The sequence below is a fragment of the Nematostella vectensis genome, chromosome 8 (genome assembly GCF_932526225.1).
Source record: "Nematostella vectensis chromosome 8, jaNemVect1.1, whole genome shotgun sequence".
Classification (NCBI taxonomy): Eukaryota; Metazoa; Cnidaria; class Anthozoa; order Actiniaria; family Edwardsiidae; genus Nematostella; species Nematostella vectensis.
Window position 1 is genome coordinate 15,904,180 of NC_064041.1, and position 22,708 is coordinate 15,926,887.

At 42.3% G+C, this 22,708-nt stretch overlaps 1 protein-coding gene across 2 annotated transcripts; it reads left to right on the plus strand.

The window, feature by feature from the left end:
- Positions 1 to 690: 690 nt before the first annotated feature.
- Positions 691 to 21,602, plus strand: LOC5505359 (uncharacterized protein C05D11.1). Of its 2 annotated transcripts, none has more exons than XM_048731360.1 (24): positions 691 to 876; positions 1,198 to 1,280; positions 3,641 to 3,799; positions 4,134 to 4,289; positions 4,389 to 4,442; positions 4,826 to 4,948; positions 7,467 to 7,700; positions 7,835 to 7,994; positions 8,122 to 8,381; positions 8,702 to 8,845; positions 9,074 to 9,253; positions 9,439 to 9,541; positions 10,367 to 10,497; positions 10,841 to 10,959; positions 12,976 to 13,037; positions 15,573 to 15,658; positions 15,967 to 16,121; positions 16,230 to 16,410; positions 16,654 to 16,703; positions 17,247 to 17,457; positions 18,039 to 18,082; positions 18,209 to 18,361; positions 18,836 to 20,644; positions 21,388 to 21,602. In XM_048731360.1, exons 1-23 carry the CDS (start codon positions 699 to 701, stop codon positions 18,891 to 18,893), a joined length of 3,084 nt encoding a protein of 1,027 aa, XP_048587317.1. In that variant the 5' UTR covers positions 691 to 698; the 3' UTR covers positions 18,894 to 20,644; positions 21,388 to 21,602. The 2 variants fall into 2 exon arrangements, with proteins under 2 accessions (XP_048587317.1, XP_048587319.1); XM_048731362.1 differs by having other exon boundaries at positions 7,488 to 7,700.
- The last annotated feature ends 1,106 nt before the right edge of the window (positions 21,603 to 22,708 follow it).

The following is a 22,708-nucleotide window of genomic DNA, read 5'->3' on the forward strand; positions in this document are numbered from 1 at the left end:
CGCGCGAGTGACGTGAGGTTGCACGCGCAAATTGCAGTTATAAAAAATATTTTTATCCATCATCCGTCGGTTTTGTTGTGAATTGCAGGCTAGAATTAAAAGTCGTAGGTAGGGCTGGATTCATATAAAAGAAAAGAGCAACAAAAGTCAAAGTACCGTAAAGAGAACATAGCTTTTTGTCTGAGACTGCGCGTGCAGTTTAGCTCAGCCAAAACTTAAACACAAATGTCGAATCTGATTAACTCATCCGCGCGTCTAAAAATAGCCTGATCCTAGGAAACGCCGTGACACTTGTATAATACCAGAATGTGGGGAAGTTGATTGCCCCTACTTATGAGCCCCTGATATATACAGACAAAAGAACATAGATAAGATACGTACTTATTTGATCATATTTGCCCTTAGTAAGAACAGGGGCTCATGAGCACCTGGTAAGAAGCATTCGTATACTAATTTTGCAGCCATCCCTGCTATATAGCTCTTGATTAAAAATTCTATTTTCTTTTGTGTTCGTGGATTGTGCATTTTGGAGGAATTTTTCTCTTAAGTCTTTGTATGTTTCGCATTTTACTACAAAATGGAACTCATCTTCTATATCTTTTTTACATGTCGGACAAATTCTTTCTTCCGTGTTTCTGTTTCGTGCCCCCTCCCCCTCCCCCTCCAAGGCACTTCTTGTTCTGGCAGGTGTGCATCTTATGGGTTCCCTGTGTGGTTCGGTCGTAGTTTTCAACATGGCGGATAATTTTGAACTTCTTACTTCCTTCGAAGTCCTCGGTGACATTCCAGTAAAAAAATACCGATCTAAGCGAACTGGAATACAGTTCTGTTTTGCTCAGGTTCGAGGTCCGCTCGTGAACGGCTTTCTCTGTCTGGGTGAGTTTGGTAATTTCTCTTACAAAGCTAAGTTGTGATTTTCTTTCATTTGTTTCTTCTCTCTACTTCTATTCTTCCAGGAAGTTGTGTGATTCTGTACAGTCTTAGCAAAACTCCTACTCCGTCGTCATTGCTTTCGAAACATACTTTTTTTATAAAAGATGCTTGTTTCGTTACTATACGATTCTTTTTTCCTCCCTAACATTCTTCATTTTAATTCCTCCTTAGCATTAAACGGCTTAGCTTGATTGCTTGTGTAACTACAATATCTTTCCGTTTACACTGAAGATATCTGTAAATGTTTTATACTGTTTTCGGTAGCTACAGAAGCCCATGATGATGATGGCCTCCCTCACACCTTAGAACACCTGGTCTTCATGGGAAGCGAGCAGTACCCCTACAAGGTTAGTGTGCATTACCATACATACATTGACAAATACTGGCACACACTGTACTGTATCTGGGGCAAGGTTCGCAAATGGGGGGGGGCAGGGGGGGCACCTGCTCCCTACTTTCAAAAGTGGGGGGGAGCCTGTCGCACCTTTCGGCAGATGTGTTTTTTAAATCAGTTGCTTGACAAAATACATTATCATTTTTATCTGTTCTTTATGTCAAACCCTTGTACCCTCCTTCCCCCCTCCCTCGCCCCCCCCCCCCCCCCCCCCCACACACACACACACACTTTTGGAGCCATTCTGCCACCTCTTATCTGGGAGTAATGATGTGTCCGTGATTAAATGGACCATACTTAATGTACTATTACTGGACATGCATCACAGTAACCAAGGGCTTAAGATCAATGGATATTTAGTTGTTTTTATTAACTTTTTCACGCCTAAGTTCTTGACACTGCTACATGACCCCTGTTCCTTAAATGTTCCTTATATAATAAGCTATACATCCGGAATATTTTGATGCATGAGAATAATACATACTGAGAGTTTGAGCCAAGTAAAGTTGACTCTTTAGAAAAATTCAAATTTTGCGCCATTTTGGTCGCTGCCAAATTTACATAACAATTAATGTTGTGTTCACCAGCATAATATACACATTTAGTAACTATAACTTCTCTGTTCTCAACTTGAACATCTCTGAATGTATTTGGAACCATTCATTCATTCAGGAGCAGGAGCGCTGTGCCACTCTTTGAAGCACTCCGGATCGCAGAAGTGGATGCCGCACTTCACACATCCTAAGCGTGACTCTTTCGGTCGGCCGACTTCTGCTTGCCAGCGCGGAGGCGCTTGTTCTTTAGCTGGCAGTTTCGGCACTGCTTAGGGCGCTCAGTGAGCTTACCATGGCAGTGCTCTACTTCTGCCAGCACAGGCTGTTCCCTTGGCCGACCCACGCCCTTTCTTCCATTGAAGTCAGCAATCAGTTGCTTCGTGAGCGTCATGCGAAAGTCCTTGTTCTTTAGAGGCGTTGCGGAAAGTTTATTATGTAGCACATGGGCGTTTATCAGGGAGATATCAATAAAAAAATAAAATATATACTTCCACTACTTCTTGAAGCGCTCTCTCATAGCTTCGACAAAAACGCGGACCTTTCGAAGTCGCTCGGCGCCGTCCTCCTCTTCGGTTTCTTCGTTGTTTGCTATGTGAAGATAGCGAAGAATCGCTAAAAAACGATCGCGAGGGATTCGCTTCGCTATCTCTCCCTGGTGTAGATACGGATCTTCGCACCAGTAGTCCCGTACTGATGGCAGTTTCACGATCCCCATCATGATCACGATGCCAAGAAACGCTCTTAATTCCTCGGCAGAAAGCTCCTTGGCAGTCCCGTCTTGGTTGAACCAATACTTGTCCTTCACTGCTTTTCCGTCGTTCTGTTGTCCTGCATAGCGGTTCGTCTCCCGAACACACAGATCAACAATGTCTTGATTAAAAATAACTCAAAGAACGCCAGCGGTGAATCATCTTTCGGTCGATTTTTCGGTTTGTGGTGGCTTGAATTCAGGCACGTTGATTTCGCGAGCAATTTGTGACCACTGTGCCACAGCTTCGCCTTCATCTTCCGAGCTGCTTTCTTTACTGCTAGTGTCGCTCATGACCTCGTGGTTTCTTCTGGCAGGAATATCGCTAGCTTGGAACCCGGGAAAGTCTTCATGATCAGAGTCTCCGAACAGTTCTTCGAACAAGTACAAAGAGCTCATACTGAAAGACGTGATGTTGTCGTAGATTTAGAAGCGATGAAGTTAGCATAGATTTTCTAGCATTGTTTGACTTTCAAAGCGAATGATGTATGAGACAAGTTTGTGTAAAATTTCACGTTTTATCGAATGAGAATCACGCCATGACCATATAAGGAAAGGATGAATAGCTAGCGCAGCTTTTGTGACCGTCCTTAGGGAATACGACAAACATCCTATGCGGGCAAAACGTGACGTGTAACGCAATACGTCATTTGTCGTATATCGGTGTGAAAGGGTTAAAATAGTTTATTTACAGTTTGTTTGTGCTCCAGCAGCTCAGATCACTGAAACTTGACCAGGTTTTCACACTTAGATCACCTTGCAAAATAAGGCATAACTCAGCTGATTTAGAGGGGATTTCTTGTCTTTATTATTTGAATTTTACCCTAATGAATTCTAATCCTCCTGCCCTTGTTAAAAGAAAATCAAATAAAATAAAGAAAAGGCAATTTATTAGAACTCACTTCAAGACTCAGGTGAATTCAAAAGGGGTCAATTGTGGGTGTTCCTATCCCTTTTAAAGCGTGGTTTAATAGTTTTAAAAGCAACCTGTCTAATTTTCAAATGCTTTAGGGCTTGCTAGACTTGCTGGCCAATCGATGCCTGGCCCAGGGTACCAATGCCTGGACAGCAACTGACCACACCTGCTATACCATAGAGACAGCGGGAAGTGAAGGGTTCATCAACTTGCTACCAATCTATCTTGACCATGTGCTCTACCCCACGTTGACGGTAAATTTGATTATTTTTATACTCCATCCATTATCTTCTCAACATGTGATGTTTACTAGCGCAGAACATTAACATTAAAAAGAAAAAAGTTGTTGTTGTGCAGTTTTAGTAGTTACCATCTTTTTAGAACGCAATTTAGGTAAATCATCAAAACTAAAAACCACATTATTTCTGCTTTCTAAAGCCTCGGCATGTTCTAAGAATTTCCTTGAATTTTGTTGAAATCTCAGGCTGGACATTCTTACAAAAAATGTTCTTATAAAAAAGAGCATATGATGCAATTAACACTTTTTTGTAACTCAGAGTTTTGTATATGATCTTAATGTTTACTCAGGAGTCTGCATACATCACTGAAGTCCAGCACATCAACGGAGAGGGTGAGGATGCAGGTGTGGTGTATTGTGAGATGCAGGCCAGAGAGAACTCTGGTAACAGCAGAACACACCTAGCACTTCTCCGCAACCTCTACCCCGGGCATTGTGGGTTTAAGGTAAATTATTTGACTTTGTGTTGGGTGTAAATTGTTTACTATTTATAGCTTTGCAATAGATAAGGTTTTTGATGTTCTAACCCCATAGCTTTTTGTCAGTCTGAGACAGGAGGAATTATGGAAAACCTGAGAACATCATGCAGCCATAAAAAAGTGAGTTTCTGCTTACGGCCAAGAAGAATTTATTTATTTAGAGGCTTCCTCCACACGTATATTTAAAGATATACAACAAAATACATAAAAAAACAGACAAGAATAAGTTCAGAGAGGAAAAGGCGAACAGGCCTTGCCAGGACCACATGTCCCGAGCAGCATTTAGGGCATGCTGTTGTCCATGTACGGACCCGGTGGTGGTCAAAGTATTTACTGAAATTTCTTTATTTTTTAAAAAAAGGAAATTTACATTAAAGAAAATTGAAAAGAAAATTAAAGCAGCACAATACCTCATAATTGAAAAATATTAATGCAGCTTTTTATAATGATGCAGCAATATATAATATTGTTCTACTAGCTCAACTGTCACTCTGCCCCAATAGGTCTGTGACTACCACCATCAATTCTACCGTCCAGACAACCTATGCGTGGTTATCACAGGCCAAGTGGACCCAGAGAAGGTCTTTGAAGCACTAACACCATTTGAAGATCGCATTCTTGTCAAGGTAACAGGGGTGCATGGGTGATCATCAAATACTATCTTTTTTTTTCTATATGATACTGATGATTGTGCATTCGCCAAATCTGGGTACACACTTGCAAACGCTAATAGTTAATAGGGGGTACTAAACCAAAAAGGCCTGCCCCATCTCATTGCTCACACATACTATATAGCTTACCACAACATTTACTCTATTGACCTCTCACTGCTCACACATACTATATAGCTTACCACAACATTTACTCTATTGACCTCTCATTGCTCACACATACTATATGGCTTACCACTACATTTAGTCTATTGACCTCTCACTGCTCACACATACTATATGGCTTACCACTACATTTAGTCTATTGACCTCTCACTGCTCACACATACTTTATGGCTTACCACTACATTTAGTCTATTGACCTCTCACTGCTCACACATACTATATGGCTTACCACTACATTTAGTCTATTGACCTCTCACTGCTCACACATACTATATGGCTTACCACGACATTTAGTCTATTGACCTCTCATTGCTCACACATACTATATAGCTTACCACGACATTTACTCTATTGACCTCTCACTGCTCACACATACTATATGGCTTACCACGACATTTAGTCTATTGACCTCTCACTGCTCACACATACTATATGGCTTACCACGACATTTAGTCTATTGACCTCTCACTGCTCACACATACTATATGGCTTACCACAACATTTAGTCTATTGACCTCTCACTGCTCACACGTACTATATGGCTTACCACGACATTTAGTCTATTGACCTCTCACTGCTCACACATACTATATGGCTTACTACGACATTTAGTCTATTGACCTCTCACTGCTCACACATACTATATGGCTTACCACAACATTTAGTCTATTGACCTCTCACTGCTCACACGTACTATATGGCTTACCACGACATTTAGTCTATTGACCTCTCACTGCTCACACATACTATATGGCTTACTACGACATTTAGTCTATTGACCTCTCACTGCTCACACATACTATATGGATTGCCACTACATTTAGTCTATTGACCTCTCACTGCTCACACATACTATATGGCTTACCACGACATTTAGTCTATTGACCTCTCATTGCTCACACATACTATTTGGCTTACTACGACATTTAGTCTATTGACCTCTCATTGCTCACACATACTATATGGCTTACCACTACATTTAGTCTATTGACCTCTCACTGCTCACACATACTATATGGCTTACTACGACATTTAGTCTATTGACCTCTCACTGCTCACACATACTATATGGCTTACCACTACATTTAGTCTATTGACCTCTCACTGCTCACACGTACTATATGGCTTACCACGACATTTAGTCTATTGACCTCTCACTGCTCACACATACTATATGGCTTACCACGACATTTAGTCTATTGACCTCTCACTGCTCACACATACTATATGGCTTACCACGACATTTAGTCTATTGACCTCTCACTGCTCACACATACTTTATGGCTTACCACTACATTTAGTCTATTGACCTCTCACTGCTCACACATACTATATGGCTTACCACTACATTTAGTCTATTGACCTCTCACTGCTCACACATACTATATGGCTTACCACGACATTTAGTCTATTGACCTCTCACTGCTCACACATACTATATGGCTTACCACGACATTTAGTCTATTGACCTCTCATTGCTCACACATACTATATAGCTTACCACGACATTTACTCTATTGACCTCTCACTGCTTATACTATATGGCTTACCACGACATTTAGTCTATTGACCTCTCACTGCTCACACATACTATATGGCTTACCACGACATTTAGTCTATTGACCTCTCACTGCTCACACATACTATATGGCTTACCACGACATTTAGTCTATTGACCTCTCACTGCTCACACATACTATATGGCTTACCACTACATTTAGTCTATTGACCTCTCACTGCTCACACATACTATATGGCTTACCACTACATTTAGTCTATTGACCTCTCACTGCTCACACATACTATATGGCTTACCACGACATTTAGTCTATTGACCTCTCACTGCTCACACATACTATATGGCTTACCACGACATTTAGTCTATTGACCTCTCATTGCTCACACATACTATATAGCTTACCACGACATTTACTCTATTGACCTCTCACTGCTCACACATACTATATGGCTTACCACGACATTTAGTCTATTGACCTCTCACTGCTCACACATACTATATGGCTTACCACGACATTTAGTCTATTGACCTCTCACTGCTCACACATACTATATGGCTTACCACAACATTTAGTCTATTGACCTCTCACTGCTCACACGTACTATATGGCTTACCACGACATTTAGTCTATTGACCTCTCACTGCTCACACGTACTATATGGCTTACCACGACATTTAGTCTATTGACCTCTCACTGCTCACACATACTATATGGCTTACCATTGATATTTAGTCTATTGACCTCTCACTGCTCACACGTACTATATGGCTTACCACAACATTATTTAGTCTATTGACCTTGTATTGCAGGGCCAACTACCACCTCATGTACGACCATGGCAGGACCCCGTCCCTCCCCTCCCTGTTACAACAGACGTGACTATCCCCTTCCCCACCGAGGATGAGTCATCTGGGATGGTACTACTCGGCTGCCGCGGGCCACCGTCCAGTGACAGGCGGCACATGGCAGCCATGCAAATAATGTTGGATTACCTCACAGACTCTTCCATATCACCTCTACAGGTATAGTCCATAGTCCATAGTCCATATCACTGCTACAGATATAGCTGAGCTCCTGTTTGCCACAAAAAGAAGCCAGAAGCATAGATAATGTGGACCTGATCTTCACTATTTTCCATTACCTTGTGTATCTGTAGAAAAACCTGGTGGAGATAGCTGACCCATTCTGTAGTGATGTCGGTTACCAAGTGATTGAACACAGTGAGTGCTGTGTTTACATCAAAGCGATGGATGTCCCCTCTGACAAACTGTCTGGGGCACGGCAGAAGATCATTGAAGTCATTAGTAGTATAGCAGGTTAGTAAAGCTAAGCTGGACACTTCATGGTTCAGGTTCTGTGTGTAAATCTCAACATTTGTTTGAGATAAAAGTAAAAACTGAAAAGATAATAAATAAAAGGAATATGTGTTTGCTGTTCTTGCAGATGGAAGTGAAGCCCTGGACATGACTCGCATGGCCACCGTGATCCACAGAGTGATTCTTGATACCAAAGACAAGATAGAGAACGACCCCCATGACACCTTTGCGGACCTGGTCATTTACGACTTCCTGTACTCTCACAGCAGCAAAGAGCTGGAGAAAAGGGCTGATTTCATACATGAGCTGACATCACTGCAGTCAGAGGGAGAGCAGTACTGGAAGGAATTTCTCAAGTCATACTTTGTGAAAGCACCTCTGGTTATGGTAAGAGTGATGTAAAAGCACCTTTGGTTCAGGCACTGTAAGAGTCCATGTTGCAAAATCCAAGAGACATGTTGCGCTATTATCATACAACCAAAGCTGTTCTCCATTCCATCATGGAAGCATATTAAGCACTGACTTCATGTCTCCTTAACTTGTACTTTTCCCAGTATTTGAAAGTGTGTTTTACACCTTTTAGTGTTCTTGCAATATACGGTACTTATAATTACTTGAAAAATATCATTTGGAAAAAAGTACTGTATGCATCAAGCCGTTTTTGATCTTACAAACCAGTTTGTCAGGTTTGACTTGTTTTATCCCAGGTTATTGGTGAACCAAGCAAGCAGCTGATGGAGGACATGGCGGCGGCAGAGAAGGCTCGTGTGGCAGCACAACGAGAAGCTCTGGGAGAGACAGGACTCAAGGAGAAAGCAGAGAGATTGAAAAAAGCATCTCAGGAGAATGAGGTATGTATATAGTGCAAGTATTCCCTTCCCCCTTGATTTGCAGGTGGCCCCACCCCTCGCATAACGTGGTCAACATTATCCCCCTCCCCACCACACCAACCATCTTGTTTTGCTCACTGATTTGCTTTTGATTGGAAGGTCGCCCCACCCTTAGACATGGTCACCAGCTTCCCCAACCCTCCACATCAACCATGCTGTTTTACTTACTGATTTGCTCTTGATTGGCAGGTTGCTCCACCCCCAGAAGTGGTTGCTCGCATCGCCATCCCTTCCACATCAAGTATCCTGTTCCACCCATTGACCATGATTAGTAATAGACGTCCTGGCAGTTTTGCTGACCCGCCTTTCCCAGTCACAGATATACCATATGCCTTCCAATTTGACAACGTCTCAACCATGTTTGTAAAGGTAGGTGATTGCAGGAAGTTGACAATGGGTTTCGCAGACAGCAATGTACATACCTTAGCTGGATGACAATCAACAGTTGTAGTACATCTGTACCCATAATCTTGTTCCCTTGACATTGGAAAACAATTGGGTTTTGATTGACATAACATGTCTATACATCAAAACTGCTTGCCTTCCCTACCCAGCTCACCGCTCTTCTAGATACCAGTGGGTTGTCAGAGGAGCTAAAGCCGTACCTCAGCCTGTACCTGGAGGTGATCTTCGAGTCTCCTGTCCTCAGAGATGGAGGTGGGCACTTGCATTACCCACCTTACTAACTCCCCCCTCCCCCCATAGTTCCCATGCTTCACTGGCAGGTAGGTACACTAGTTACCCACCTTATTAAATCACCCCTCCCCCCATAATTCCCATGCTTCACTGGCAGGTACACCTTAGTTACCCACCTTAGTTACTCCCCACTCCCCCCAAGTTCCCATGCTTTACTGGCAAGTACACTAGTTACCCACCTTACTAACCCACCCCTCCCCCAAGTTCCCATGCTTCACTGGCAAGTACACTAGTTGCCCACCTTACTAAACCACCCCTCCCCCCAAGTTCCCATGCTTTACTGGCAAGTACACTAGTTACCCACCTTACTAACCCACCCCTCCCCCAAGTTCCCATGCTTCACTGGCAAGTACACTAATTGCCCACCTTACTAAACCACCCCTCCCCCCAAGTTCCCATGCTTCACTGGCAAGTACACTAGTTACCCACCTTACTAACCCACCCCTCCCCCAAGTTCCCATGCTTCACTGGCAAGTACACTAATTGCCCACCTTACTAAACCACCCCTCCCCCCAAGTTCCCATGCTTCACTGGCAGGTACACTAGTTACCCACCTTACTAACCCACCCCTCCCCCCAAGTTCCCATGCTTCACTGGCAGGTAGGTACACTAGTTACCCACCTTACTAAACCACCCCTCCCCCCAAGTTCCCATGCTTCACTGGTAGGTACACTAGTTACCCACCTTACTAACACACTCCCATAGTTTCTATGCTTCACTTAGGGTGGTTGTTAACCTTCACTATAAGGTTGTTCCTCAGCTTACTAACCCACCCCTCCCCCGTAGTTCTTGTCCCACACGAGGTGGTTGTGGCCCAGCTGGCATCTGACACTCTTGCCCAGTCCGCCTCAGTCGGGGTGAGTGGAGGGAGATTCAGCGCAGGAGATTTTGACCAACTCGCCTCAGTCTCCCTCAAGGTAAGTGCTGTCTATTTGAGAGAAACCGATGGATAATTGACTTGATGCAAAGCAAAACAAATGGAAACCTTTATAAATTGTCTTAATTAAATCAAGGAATAAATGGAACATTAAGCAATCAAAGAATCATGCTTAGTCACTTAAATCGCCTTAAAAAATCACCTGAGATAGGATAAGGAAAGAAAAAAGAATCATTTAATTTGCTTTTTTTATGTGATTAAATTACATCGAGTGCTAAAATTAGCAGTATCTTTGTCATTTGGTCGTATTTGAAAACAGAAAAACACACAGATTTCCTATGTTGGCAAACTTTCACTCACTGCCCCTTGCTGTGGTTTTATAGATGGAAGCTGAGAAATACACGAAAGGCGTTCGCTGGCTCCATGAGATCCTGTACAAGACACAGATGAGCAAGGAACGTCTGGACATTGTGGCCAAGAAGATGATCAACGAGGTCACAAGGTGAATGCTACACTCCAGGCTACACAAATAACAGCCTTGGCTATCTAGACTCCAGGCTACACAAATAACAGCCTTGGCTATCTAGACTCCAGGCTACACAAATAACAGCCTTGGCTATCTAGACCCCAGGCTACACAAATAACAGCCTTGGCTATCTAGACTCTAGGCTACACAAATAACAGCCTTGGCTATCTAGACTCTACGCTACACAAATAACAGCCTTGGCTATCTAGACTCTACGCTACACAAATAACAGCCTTGGCTATCTAGACTCCAGGCTACACAAATAACAGCCTTGGCTATCTAGACTCAAGGCTACACAAATAACAGCCTTGGCTATCTAGACTCTAGGCTACACAAATAACAGCCTTGGCTATCTAGACTCCAGGCTACACAAATAACAGCCTTGGCTATCTAGACTCCAGGCTACACAAATAACAGCCTTGGCTATCTAGACTCCAGGCTACACAAATAACAGCCTTGGCTATCTAGACTCCAGGCTACACAAATAACAGCCTTGGCTATCTAGACTCCAGGCTACACAAATAACAGCCTTGGCTATCTAGACTCCAGGCTACACAAATAACAGCCTTGGCTATCTAGACTCCAGGCTACACAAATAACAGCCTTGGCTATCTAGACTCCAGGCTACACAAATAACAGCCTTGGCTATCTAGACTCCAGGCTACACAAATAACAGCCTTGGCTATCTAGACTCCAGGCTACACAAATAACAGCCTTGGCTATGTAGGCTAAGCTACATGATAATGTAAAGCTATAACATAATAAAGGCTAGGCAGCATTAAATCTAGTTATACAACTATACAGGCAAGGCTACAGTGTACATAGCTGTCAACCCAACTTGGACAAAAATATTCTTTCGAAATCGGGTGAAATACAGTAAATATGATAGAACATCCAAGAGAGCCAATGTGGTTGAATACAGAGAATGTAGGGAACATTCTAACAAGAATCAGGCATGTGATGAGGTCCAAAATCTTGTGACACCTGCCTATGCGGGTGAATTTACAGCTAAAAGTGTAAATAGCTATTAAGCTATAAAGGCCAGGCTGCTAAGTCTACTAATAGTTTTTGGTTAAAATCGGGTATTCGTACCAAGGCACCTGGGGTGGGTGGGGTGGGTGGGAGGAGGGTTTAGGTGGATGGATAATCTGTAGGGGAGGATAATGTGGAACATATATGATGGCGTGGAATGGCAAGAATGGGGATGACAAAAACAAATATATAGAGTTACAAAATGGAAAGGTGGGATATTTCGTAGAGCTCTTCGAAATGTTAAGCAACCTTACGTGTATTTTAGTACAAGGTTTATCATCAGGAGGTAAGACCAAGTACTAGTCAAATGCGAAAGGGAGAAATAAAACTGGGAGCCGAGGGATGCTAGGGGGTGGGTGGAAAGATAGAGAAGGTCTAGTGAGAAAAGAGTTCGCATTTGAGACGTGTTTCAAAGTGAATGAGTGGCTAGCCAATTCACCTTACCCCTAACATGTCTACGGAAGGTTGCTTCCTCTTCCTCTTCCTCTTCCTCTTCCTCTTCCTCTTCCTCTTCCTCTTCCTCTTCCTCTTCCTCTTCCTCTTCCTCTTCCTCTTCCTCTTCCTCTTCCTCTTCCTCTTCCTCTTCCTCTTCCTCTTCCTCTTCCTCTTCCTCTTCCTCTTCCTCTTCCTCTTCCTCTTCCTCTTCCTCTTCCTCTTCCTCTTCCTCTTCCTCTTCCTCTTCCTCTTCCTCTTCCTCTTCCTCTTCCTCTTCCTCTTCCTCTTCCTCTTCCTCTTCCTCTTCCTCTTCCTCTTCCTCTTCCTCTTCCTCTTCCTCTTCCTCTTCCTCTTCCTCTTCCTCTTCCTCTTCCTCTTCTTCTTCTTCTTCTTCTTCTTCTTCTTCCTCTTCTTCTTCTTCTTCTTCTTCTCCCTCTTCTTCTTCTTCTTCTTCTTCTTCTTCTTCTTCTGCTAGGGTTACTGATAAGTTATGTGACAAACTTACTGACTGTTTGTCATTTGCAGTATGAAGCGCAATGGTCGCATAGTAACTCGTGATCTGCTAAGAAGTATCGTCTTCTCCAAAAGTGAGTACGTTTTGATTACTCTCAGTATGTGTGTTTATGTATCGAGCAGAAGGTAACTATTTGCTCACCAACATGGAATTGCTCAAAATGCATTGGTGGTTTATGCATTATATTTATTTTGAGAAAGAAACTATTTTTATAACCAACACAGGAATTGTTCATTTGTTTGCTGCACTGCAATGCGTTGGTTGTTTATGCACTTGATTTGTTTTTAGAGAGTAATCATTTCTCCACCAACATGGAATTGCTCTGCACTGCAATGCGTTGGTTGTTTATGCACTTGGTTTGTTTTTAGAGAGTAATCATTTCTCCACCAACATGGAATTGCTCTGCACTGCAATGCGTTGGTTGTTTATGCACTTGGTTTGTTTTTAGAGAGTAATCATTTCTCCACCAACATGGAATTGCTCTGCACTGCAATGTGTTGGTTGTTTATGCACTTGGTTTGTTTTTAGAGAGTAATCATTTCTCCACCAACATGGAATTGCTCTGCACTGCAATGTGTTGGTTGTTTATGCACTTGGTTTGTTTTTAGAGAGTAATCATTTCTCCACCAACATGGAATTGCTCTGCACTGCAATGCGTTGGTTGTTTATGCACTTGGTTTGTTTTTAGAGAGTAATCATTTCTCCACCAACATGGAATTGCTCTGCACTGCAATGCGTTGGTTGTTTATGCACTTGGTTTGTTTTTAGAGAGTAATCATTTCTCCACCAACATGGAATTGCTCTGCACTGCAATGTGTTGGTTGTTTATGCACTTGGTTTGTTTTTAGAGAGTAATCATTTCTCCACCAACATGGAATTGCTCTGCACTGCAATGCGTTGGTTGTTTATGCACTTGGTTTGTTTTTAGAGAGTAATCATTTCTCCACCAACATGGAATTGCTCTGCACTGCAATGTGTTGGTTGTTTATGCACTTGGTTTGTTTTTAGAGAGTAATCATTTCTCCACCAACATGGAATTGCTCTGCACTGCAATGCGTTGGTTGTTTATGCACTTGGTTTGTTTTTAGAGAGTAATCATTTCTCCACCAACATGGAATTGCTCTGCACTGCAATGCGTTGGTTGTTTATGCACTTGGTTTGTTTTTAGAGAGTAATCATTTCTCCACCAACATGGAATTGCTCTGCACTGCAATGCGTTGGTTGTTTATGCACTTGGTTTGTTTTTAGAGAGTAATCATTTCTCCACCAACATGGAATTGCTCTGCACTGCAATGTGTTGGTTGTTTATGCACTTGGTTTGTTTTTAGAGAGTAATCATTTCTCCACCAACATGGAATTGCTCTGCACTGCAATGCGTTGGTTGTTTATGCACTTGGTTTGTTTTTAGAGAGTAATCATTTCTCCACCAACATGGAATTGCTCTGCACTGCAATGCGTTGGTTGTTTATGCACTTGGTTTGTTTTTAGAGAGTAATCATTTCTCCACCAACATGGAATTGCTCTGCACTGCAATGCGTTGGTTGTTTATGCACTTGGTTTGTTTTTAGAGAGTAATCATTTCTCCACCAACATGGAATTGCTCTGCACTGCAATGTGTTGGTTGTTTATGCACTTGATTTGTTTTTAGAGAGTAATCATTTCTCCACCAACATGGAATTGCTCTGCACTGCAATGCGTTGGTTGTTTATGCACTTGGTTTGGTTTTAGAGAGTAATCATTTCTCCACCAACATGGAATTGCTCTGCACTGCAATGCGTTGGTTGTTTATGCACTTGGTTTGTTTTTAGAGAGTAATCATTTCTCCACCAACATGGAATTGCTCTGCACTGCAATGCGTTGGTTGTTTATGCACTTGGTTTGTTTTTAGAGAGTAATCTTTTCTCCACCAACATGGAATTGCTCTGCACTGCAATGCGTTGGTTGTTTATGCACTTGGTTTGTTTTTAGAGAGTAATCATTTCTCCACCAACATGGAATTGCTCTGCACTGCAATGCGTTGGTTGTTTATGCACTTGGTTTGTTTTTAGAGAGTAATCATTTCTCCACCAACATGGAATTGCTCTGCACTGCAATGCGTTGGTTGTTTATGCACTTGGTTTGTTTTTAGAGAGTAATCATTTCTCCACCAACATGGAATTGCTCTGCACTGCAATGCGTTGGTTGTTTATGCACTTGGTTTGTTTTTAGAGAGTAATCATTTCTCCACCAACATGGAATTGCTCTGCACTGCAATGCGTTGGTTGTTTATGCACTTGGTTTGTTTTTAGAGAGTAATCATTTCTCCACCAACATGGAATTGCTCTGCACTGCAATGCGTTGGTTGTTTATGCACTTGGTTTGTTTTTAGAGAGTAATCATTTCTCCACCAACATGGAATTGCTCTGCACTGCAATGCGTTGGTTGTTTATGCACTTGGTTTGTTTTTAGAGAGTAATCATTTCTCCACCAACATGGAATTGCTCTGCACTGCAATGCGTTGGTTGTTTATGCACTTGGTTTGTTTTTAGAGAGTAATCATTTCTCCACCAACATGGAATTGCTCTGCACTGCAATGCGTTGGTTGTTTATGCACTTGGTTTGTTTTTAGAGAGTAATCATTTCTCCACCAACATGGTGAGACAGCACCTGTTCTTGACGAAGCTGACTGAGCAACTCGCATCTAAACCTGATGAGGTAAGCCAACACAGTTTATTCTTGGCTTTTGTTGTTGTAGCAGTTGTTCTTGTTAGTTGTGTTGTTGGTGTAAAGTTATAATAGTCTTGTTGTTGTTGTTGTTGTTAGTCTTGGGTTTGTTTTTGTTTTTTGTTTTTACTTTTTTGTGTTAAATGTAAAGATAGTTACCATGTTGTGGACGAGGAAGACGAGGAGTGACAGGAGAGGAGAATAAAGAGGAGGAAACAAAAAAACATCAATCAAAAACTGATAGGAATTTCTCTATTTAAATCTCCATTCTATCCATTTAATTCATTGCACTCTTTCAGGTAATAAGCAAGATGGAGGCCGTGCGCAATATGCTTACTAATCCTGCCAACCTGCGCATCCACGTGACAGCTGACGTCACAAAAATTCCCACAAACCCCCATACAGTGTGGAAGGAATCCTTCCTTCCTGAACAATCAGCAGTCATCCCAAAAAGGTATTCCAGTCAAGTCCAGTCTAAGTCAACTATAAGTTAGTCTACCGATTTTTAAAGTGATTGCTTATCAAAATCGGTGTTAAACACGCGAGTGATTTTTTTATTCAGCTTACCTGAGGTATCTCCTCCGAGTGCATTTTTGGACAGGCCGCTGACCCATGGCAAAATCGTGGGCTTGGGCTCAGTGGAGTCATCCTATCTTATCCAGGCAGCGTCTGGAATAAGTACCTTTGACCACCCTGACCTGGCCTCACTCATGGTCTATCTGGAATGTCTTATTACCCTTGAGGTAAGTAATACCCTGAATTGGCCTCGGTCTATCCGAAATGTCTTATTACCCCTGAGGTAATTACCTTTAACCACCCTGACCTGGCGCCACAAATGGTCTTTCTGGAATATCTTATCACCCTTGAGGTGAGATTCTATGAGTAATCACTATGCATGTTTTGTAAGGCATTTCTCCCTGTGTTAGTTGTGTACTGTATTTAACCCTCTGTTTTTTAAATTGTCTACATCTCTGCTTCACCCCCAGGGTCCTATATGGCGTCAAGTCCGTGGGCTGGGGCTCAGCTACCACTACAGGTACACCTGATGATGTTTTCCTGCCATTTTCGACCAGTTTCCTTTACTCCCGTTTCTTCTCAATATGAGCAAGTAACTATCTCTTACTCTGGACATGTTGTTTATCCCAGATGATCACATGTTCTATATCCAAGATGATCACATGTTCTATATCCAAGATGATCACATGTTCTATATCCCAGATGATCACATGTTCTATATCCCAGATAATCACATGTTCTATATCCAAGATGATCACATGTTCTATATCCCAGATGATCACATGTTCTATATCCCAGATGATCACATGTTCTAGGTGGTCACATGTTCTATATCCCGGGTGATCACATGCTCTATATCCCGGATGATTACATGTTCTATATCTCGGGTGATCACATGTTCTATATCCCGGGTGGTCACATGTTCTATGTTCTAAATCATGTTCTAAATCTCAGAAGATCACATGTTCTATGTGCGGATGATCACCTGTTCTATGTCTCAGACCAGTGCTTGCTATTTTCCCGTAATTCTTACTTCTCACCATATACGTCCTTGTGTTCCCAGCATGCGTGTGGAGCCATCCTCAGGCCTCCTGTACTTCATCCTTGCGCGCTCCACTCATCTCGTCAAGGCGTACCTCAAGACAAAAGAGATTGTTGATGGCTATCTCTCCGGTGAGACTCTTATCAGCGCCGGCGAGCTAGAGGCCGCCATCAGCAGCGTCATCTTCAGTATCATCAACCGAGAGAAGTCTGTGTCTAGTGTGGCTAGCGAGGTGAGTGGGTACCCTGTTGTTATCTTCAGTATCATCAACCGTTAGAGGTCTGTGTCTAGTGTGGCTAGCGAGGTGAGTGGGTACCCTGTGGTTATGTTCGGTATCATCAACCGAGAAAAGTCTGTTTCTAGTGTGGCTAGCGAGGTGAGTGGGTACCCTGTGGTTATCTTCGGTATCATCAACCGAGAGAAGTCTGTGTCTAGTGTGGCTAGCGAGGTGAGTGGGTACCCTGTGGTTATCTTCAGTATCATCAACCGAGAGAAGTCTGTGTCTAGTTGGCTAGCGAGGTGAGTGGGTACCCTGCGGTTATCTTCGGTATCATCAACCGAGAGAAGTCTGTCTGGTGTGGCTAGCGAGGTGAGTGGGTACCCTGTTATTATCTTCGGTATCATCAACCGAGAGAAATCTGTGTTTAGTTAGGCGAGCGAGGTGAGTGGGTAGCCTGTGGTTTGGGCGGGACGTCTACGCCGGCAATTTACAGGTAACCCTGTGTTGGGGCTATGCATATTTCTGTGTCATTGCATCAACCTCTGGTCAAAACCAAATCTCCTTTGACTAATGAAATTTATGTTTTACCGCAGAGCATGCTGGGAGAGTTCCGCGGAGTACAGCCTGGATACAACAGGTACTGCAGTGTCTTGTGGGATACAACAGGTATCCCAGTGTTCTGTAGGGATTTCTCTGTTGAGATATGAAATGTCATTTCTCGCCTTATGCAACGAATAACAAATAAACCTGCTTCTCGTCCCAGGGACCTCCTCAACAAGGTATCACAGGTCACCATGAGCGACCTCGAGCGTGTTGGTCAGCGGTATCTAGCTCCATTGTTCGATCCTGTGACGTCATGGTGCGCTGTGTGCTGTAATCCCTCCAAGGTAGACGAGATCAAGCAGGGACTCAAGAGGTAACTATGGCAACTGTTGCCACAGGAACCGCCTACTCGTGCAGTTGCATCAAGGGAGCACATCAGAATTTGTTTTTAATTGGCGCACGATTTAGATTATAATAAGATTTCCTATCAGGTATTTGTAATGCGAGCTCTCTTGTAAGCGCTATAGAACAACAAAAGCACTTAGCGCCATACTCGTTATTCAATGCCCGTCATCCGGTTACAGACCGCCCGAATTGATTTTCAGAATACTTGATCGCCTACACGTCTTGGTGGTGTTTCTGTGGTTTTAAGAATACTTGATCGCCTGTACGTATTGGCGGGGTTTCTGTGGTTTTAAGAATACTTGATCGCCGGTACGTATTGGCGGGGTTTCTGTGGTTTTAAGAATACTTGATCGCCTGCACGTCTTGTTTTCACGGTGTGTTTTCCGAGGACTTTTGAATGCTTTATCGTCCACATTCCCTGATATGGTTTCTATGATTTCAGCCTCAACAAGGAGCTGATTGTTGTCCCCTCACTCGAAGAGGAATTTACTTGGGCCTAGGACTCCGCGACCAGGGATAACGCATTCAGCTTGACCTACGATCTCACGGCCGCCATTTAACGCAATCACTCGTTATAATCATTAGTTTATTGGTTTATCTGAGGAAATGAGGGTTTTCCCTGCACAGAGACAGTAATTCATCTATCTTATATAACATTGAATCTTCTCACCTCACCATCGATAGGTATTTATTTATCAATACATATAGGTTTTATAACGAGGTGAAAAATACCTTTTACACAACTTCTATAACTCTGACAATTTGCAAGTCCCCGGGTGTGACACCATACAGGGGATCTAGGATAACTCCTTATTTGGGTTTAACACCTTATTTGGGATAAAACACCTTGTTCACACCATATTAGCGTGAAACATCGTATACTGTACTGTTGCTGACATTTTCGAGAACTTCTGTTTAGTAAAGCTTTTGAGTGTACCTAATTAGTAGTGAGAGAGGTAAAAGAGGCTAGGGCTACTAAGCTTCTTTTCTTTATTCGTGCTCGACTGATTGTTTTTGTTAAGAGAGGCAAAAAAGGCCAGGGCTACTAAGCCACTTTTCTTTATTCGTGCTCAACTGTTGCTTTTGTTATTTTGCTGTCAGGGCGAGTCAAGCTAGTAATAATTATTATAAATCAAGATAATAACAAGTCGAGCAAGTCCAGCAAGTAATAATTATATATCCTTGTATACCAATGTATCAACGCGCTAACCACAAAGCATGATTAAAAACTTAGAAACTGCATTGGTGTGTTGTTTACTCACCAGATATTCATCGAAACACCAAACCGAACGATGAGTTGTTTACTCAGTAACCTTATTAGAAATTTTTTGAATAAGTGTAAGCGAATAACATTTTGAAAAAAAGGTCTCTTACATGAATCCGCATCAATTATGAGTTTGTTTAAATTACTAAAGTACTTCTTTTCTCGTTGAGTGCAACAGTTATCGGTATTTGTTTAGAACTAAATGTTTTACATCATCACTAGTAAATCTGAATTCCCCGATACTAGCCTCCTTTTTGTCAATTCGAATGAATCTCAGGCTAACTTGTACTTGCAGAGAAAAATACCCATCTTGAAGCCCCATCCCTGCAACAAGGCATTAATTAGGCCGTGCCGTGATGATTTGCGCGCAAACTTGAGCGATGGCTTTGTCCAGATGTAACGAGAATGCGCGAAAGTTTGTAACAAAGCGCGAGAATTAGGAAGCAAATAAACACATGCTGCTATACCATATATGCGCTTGTTTAACAAGGTCTTCGCATCTTTAGCTAAGCAAACCAATTAGCAACTTAATACTTGTCGGTAGTCCCTGTTGCCATACCCTGTAGGATCTGCTACACACGCTAAACCGACAAACTGCTAAACTCTATATCTCGCTTGTATAACAACCTCTTTAGAAAGCAAAGCCAATTAGGAACGACCTCCTAAGCTAAACCGACAAGCTCTCTAATTCGCTTGTTTAACAAATACTTAGGAACTTCAGTTAAGCAAACCTAATTAGGAACTGCCTCCCAAGCTAAACAGACAAACCCTTTAAGGCGAGTATCAATTGCAAGGCAGCTGCAAGGATTATAAAGCTGCGGTCGACCTGCATGTATTCTGCACTCTGCAAGCAAGACTCTGACGTGACTGAGAAACATGAAGGCCGTCTTTCTCGTCGCTGTATTCCTGACTGTGACTCTGCTGACTTGTGATAAAGCCTACGGCATCAACCTGTTGTGGCACGGCAAGCGAGGCGCGGCTCAGAGGGTAAATAATTTCAGGCCCGTACCTAGGAGGGTGCACCCCTGCACACAACGGCCAAAGGTCCACTTTCGGTTCTCAATAGACGCGCTAGTTTTTGTAGACTAAACTATTAAGCATCAGCTAGATCACTCTGGTATGTAGCCAAATCCGACAATAAACGTCCCGTGGAGATGCTGCAAAGGCATAATCTGATTTTTATCAGAAAACTCCATCCCCCCCAGAAATATTTCGGATTTTGCCCCCCCCCCCCCCCCCCAAGAAAAATCCTGGGTACGGGCCTGACTTTGCACCACAATACCCCATTTCCCCCTTCTCTACATACAGCCATCTAAATCTTTGTGTTACGTTTCTCATACGGGCTCCGCATGAATGCAAGCCTAGTAAACGCTTTTAACTTAACTTACATTTTAGCGATGCCATCCAAAAGGCTCTTTTCTTTTTCAAGTGCGAGCGAGAGGGGGAAGATGAAATGCGGTAAAAACACCGCAAGACCTTCTGTTTTTTTCCCCACTCAACTCTTTTCTTTTTCAAGTGCCAGCGAGTGGGGGAAGATGAAATGCGGTAAAAAGACCGCAAGACCTTCTGTTTTTTTCCCCACTTAATTCTTTTCTGATTCAAGTAAAGTTTTCCTTTAAATCGTAATAAATCGTTCTCACATAACGGCTAACGCTGTGTGCGCGCTGTATCACTGTAAAAATGTATCACTGCGTGTTCATAGCAGTGCGCGTGTGTTCTCTGATTTGCAGGAGTATGCGGAGGTAAGGCGCTCAGTCTGCTTCTTGGCCAAACAAGCGCAATGCGATGACTACCCATCAAACAACAGGAGATGAGCTATGACGTCACCTGCATCACCATGACAACCACAGAGAGTTAAAACGAGTCCCGGAACTTCTGTATAACAAAACTACTAAGTTTTATTATTGTACTTGTTACAGGAAGAAAGTAAAGATTGAACTATGAATTTGTGTTTTGTTCTGGTCATATTTTTCGCCAATTGAAAATTAATCGGCCCTTTTTGTCTTTGTCAGAAACCAGGTTTTCCCATTTTTCGTTCTACTTCCTATTCTATTCCCATTTGATATTCCATTCCCATTTCATCCAATTCCATATCCCATTTCTCTTCTCGAAAAACAAAGTCACGTTCCACTTGGAACGTACAAGGGGATGAGTAAATGCGGAAAAACTTTAGACTTCCTGTTTTACTGTTTGCATTAGAAATAGATTGATAAGGTACACGTTCTAAAAATGTCATACTCACTTCATTCAATTCTTTTGCACATTGCTAAGCATACGACTCGTTAGATCCCCTTACCCCACCCTTGTTGTACTACGTAAAAACACTTTGTTCAGGCGTCTCTTTCGTTCTATGAGTTGAAATCATATGATCATTGGTTAATCTGTAGGTTAGATGGACAAGCACTGGGTAGGTCAAAAGTGCTGTATCGAACAGTGTAAGCTTTCACCCATCAAATCATTATCAAGGGACGACACAAATCTGTGAGCAAAGGTAGAAAATGGAAGCAAAGCCAGACGATCTGGCTAGGACAGAGCGGAACATGAAGCTATATAAAGGATCGTATTTCTCACACTTGAAATTTATGTTCTATTAAAAAGGGTCTTTTGCCGAAATTAATCATCGCGCAATTCCCTCGTACGATAAGTCAATAATGAAAGCTGTGCTTTGCGCACAAATTTGAGCGATGGATATATAAAGATATGCCCGCCCCCCTTAATAACTTGTTTGTGTTAATAATGTAGATTTAAAGATAAAATATCTTATATATTCACTATTTAAGAGTAAAAGTAATCTTCCCAAAGAGTTTTTCCACCGATGTCTATTTGAAAAACCGCTATTGTCGCCAAATAGAAATATCTTTTTTAGCATTTATCAATAAATAATCGCGCAATTACCCGAACTATAAGTCGCTAATTAAGTCATAGCGGCGCTTTGAGCACCAATTTGAGTGATGGGTATTGGCACAAGTTGAACAAGAAATACTCTCTTCTCGGAAGTTTATAACAAGGCTCGTGAGAATAGGAAACAAAAACGCATGCGGTTGAACTCAA

Coding starts and splice junctions, on each gene's coding strand:
- LOC5505359 (XM_048731360.1), top strand. CDS start 699: ATGGGTTCCCTGTGTGGTTCGGTCGTAGTTTTCAACATGGCGGATAAT. Junction 17,458..18,038: donor TGTCTAGTGTGGCTAGCGAG/GTGAGTGGGTAC, acceptor GTTTTACCGCAG/AGCATGCTGGGAGAGTTCCG. Junction 18,083..18,208: donor GTACAGCCTGGATACAACAG/GTACTGCAGTGT, acceptor TTCTCGTCCCAG/GGACCTCCTCAACAAGGTAT.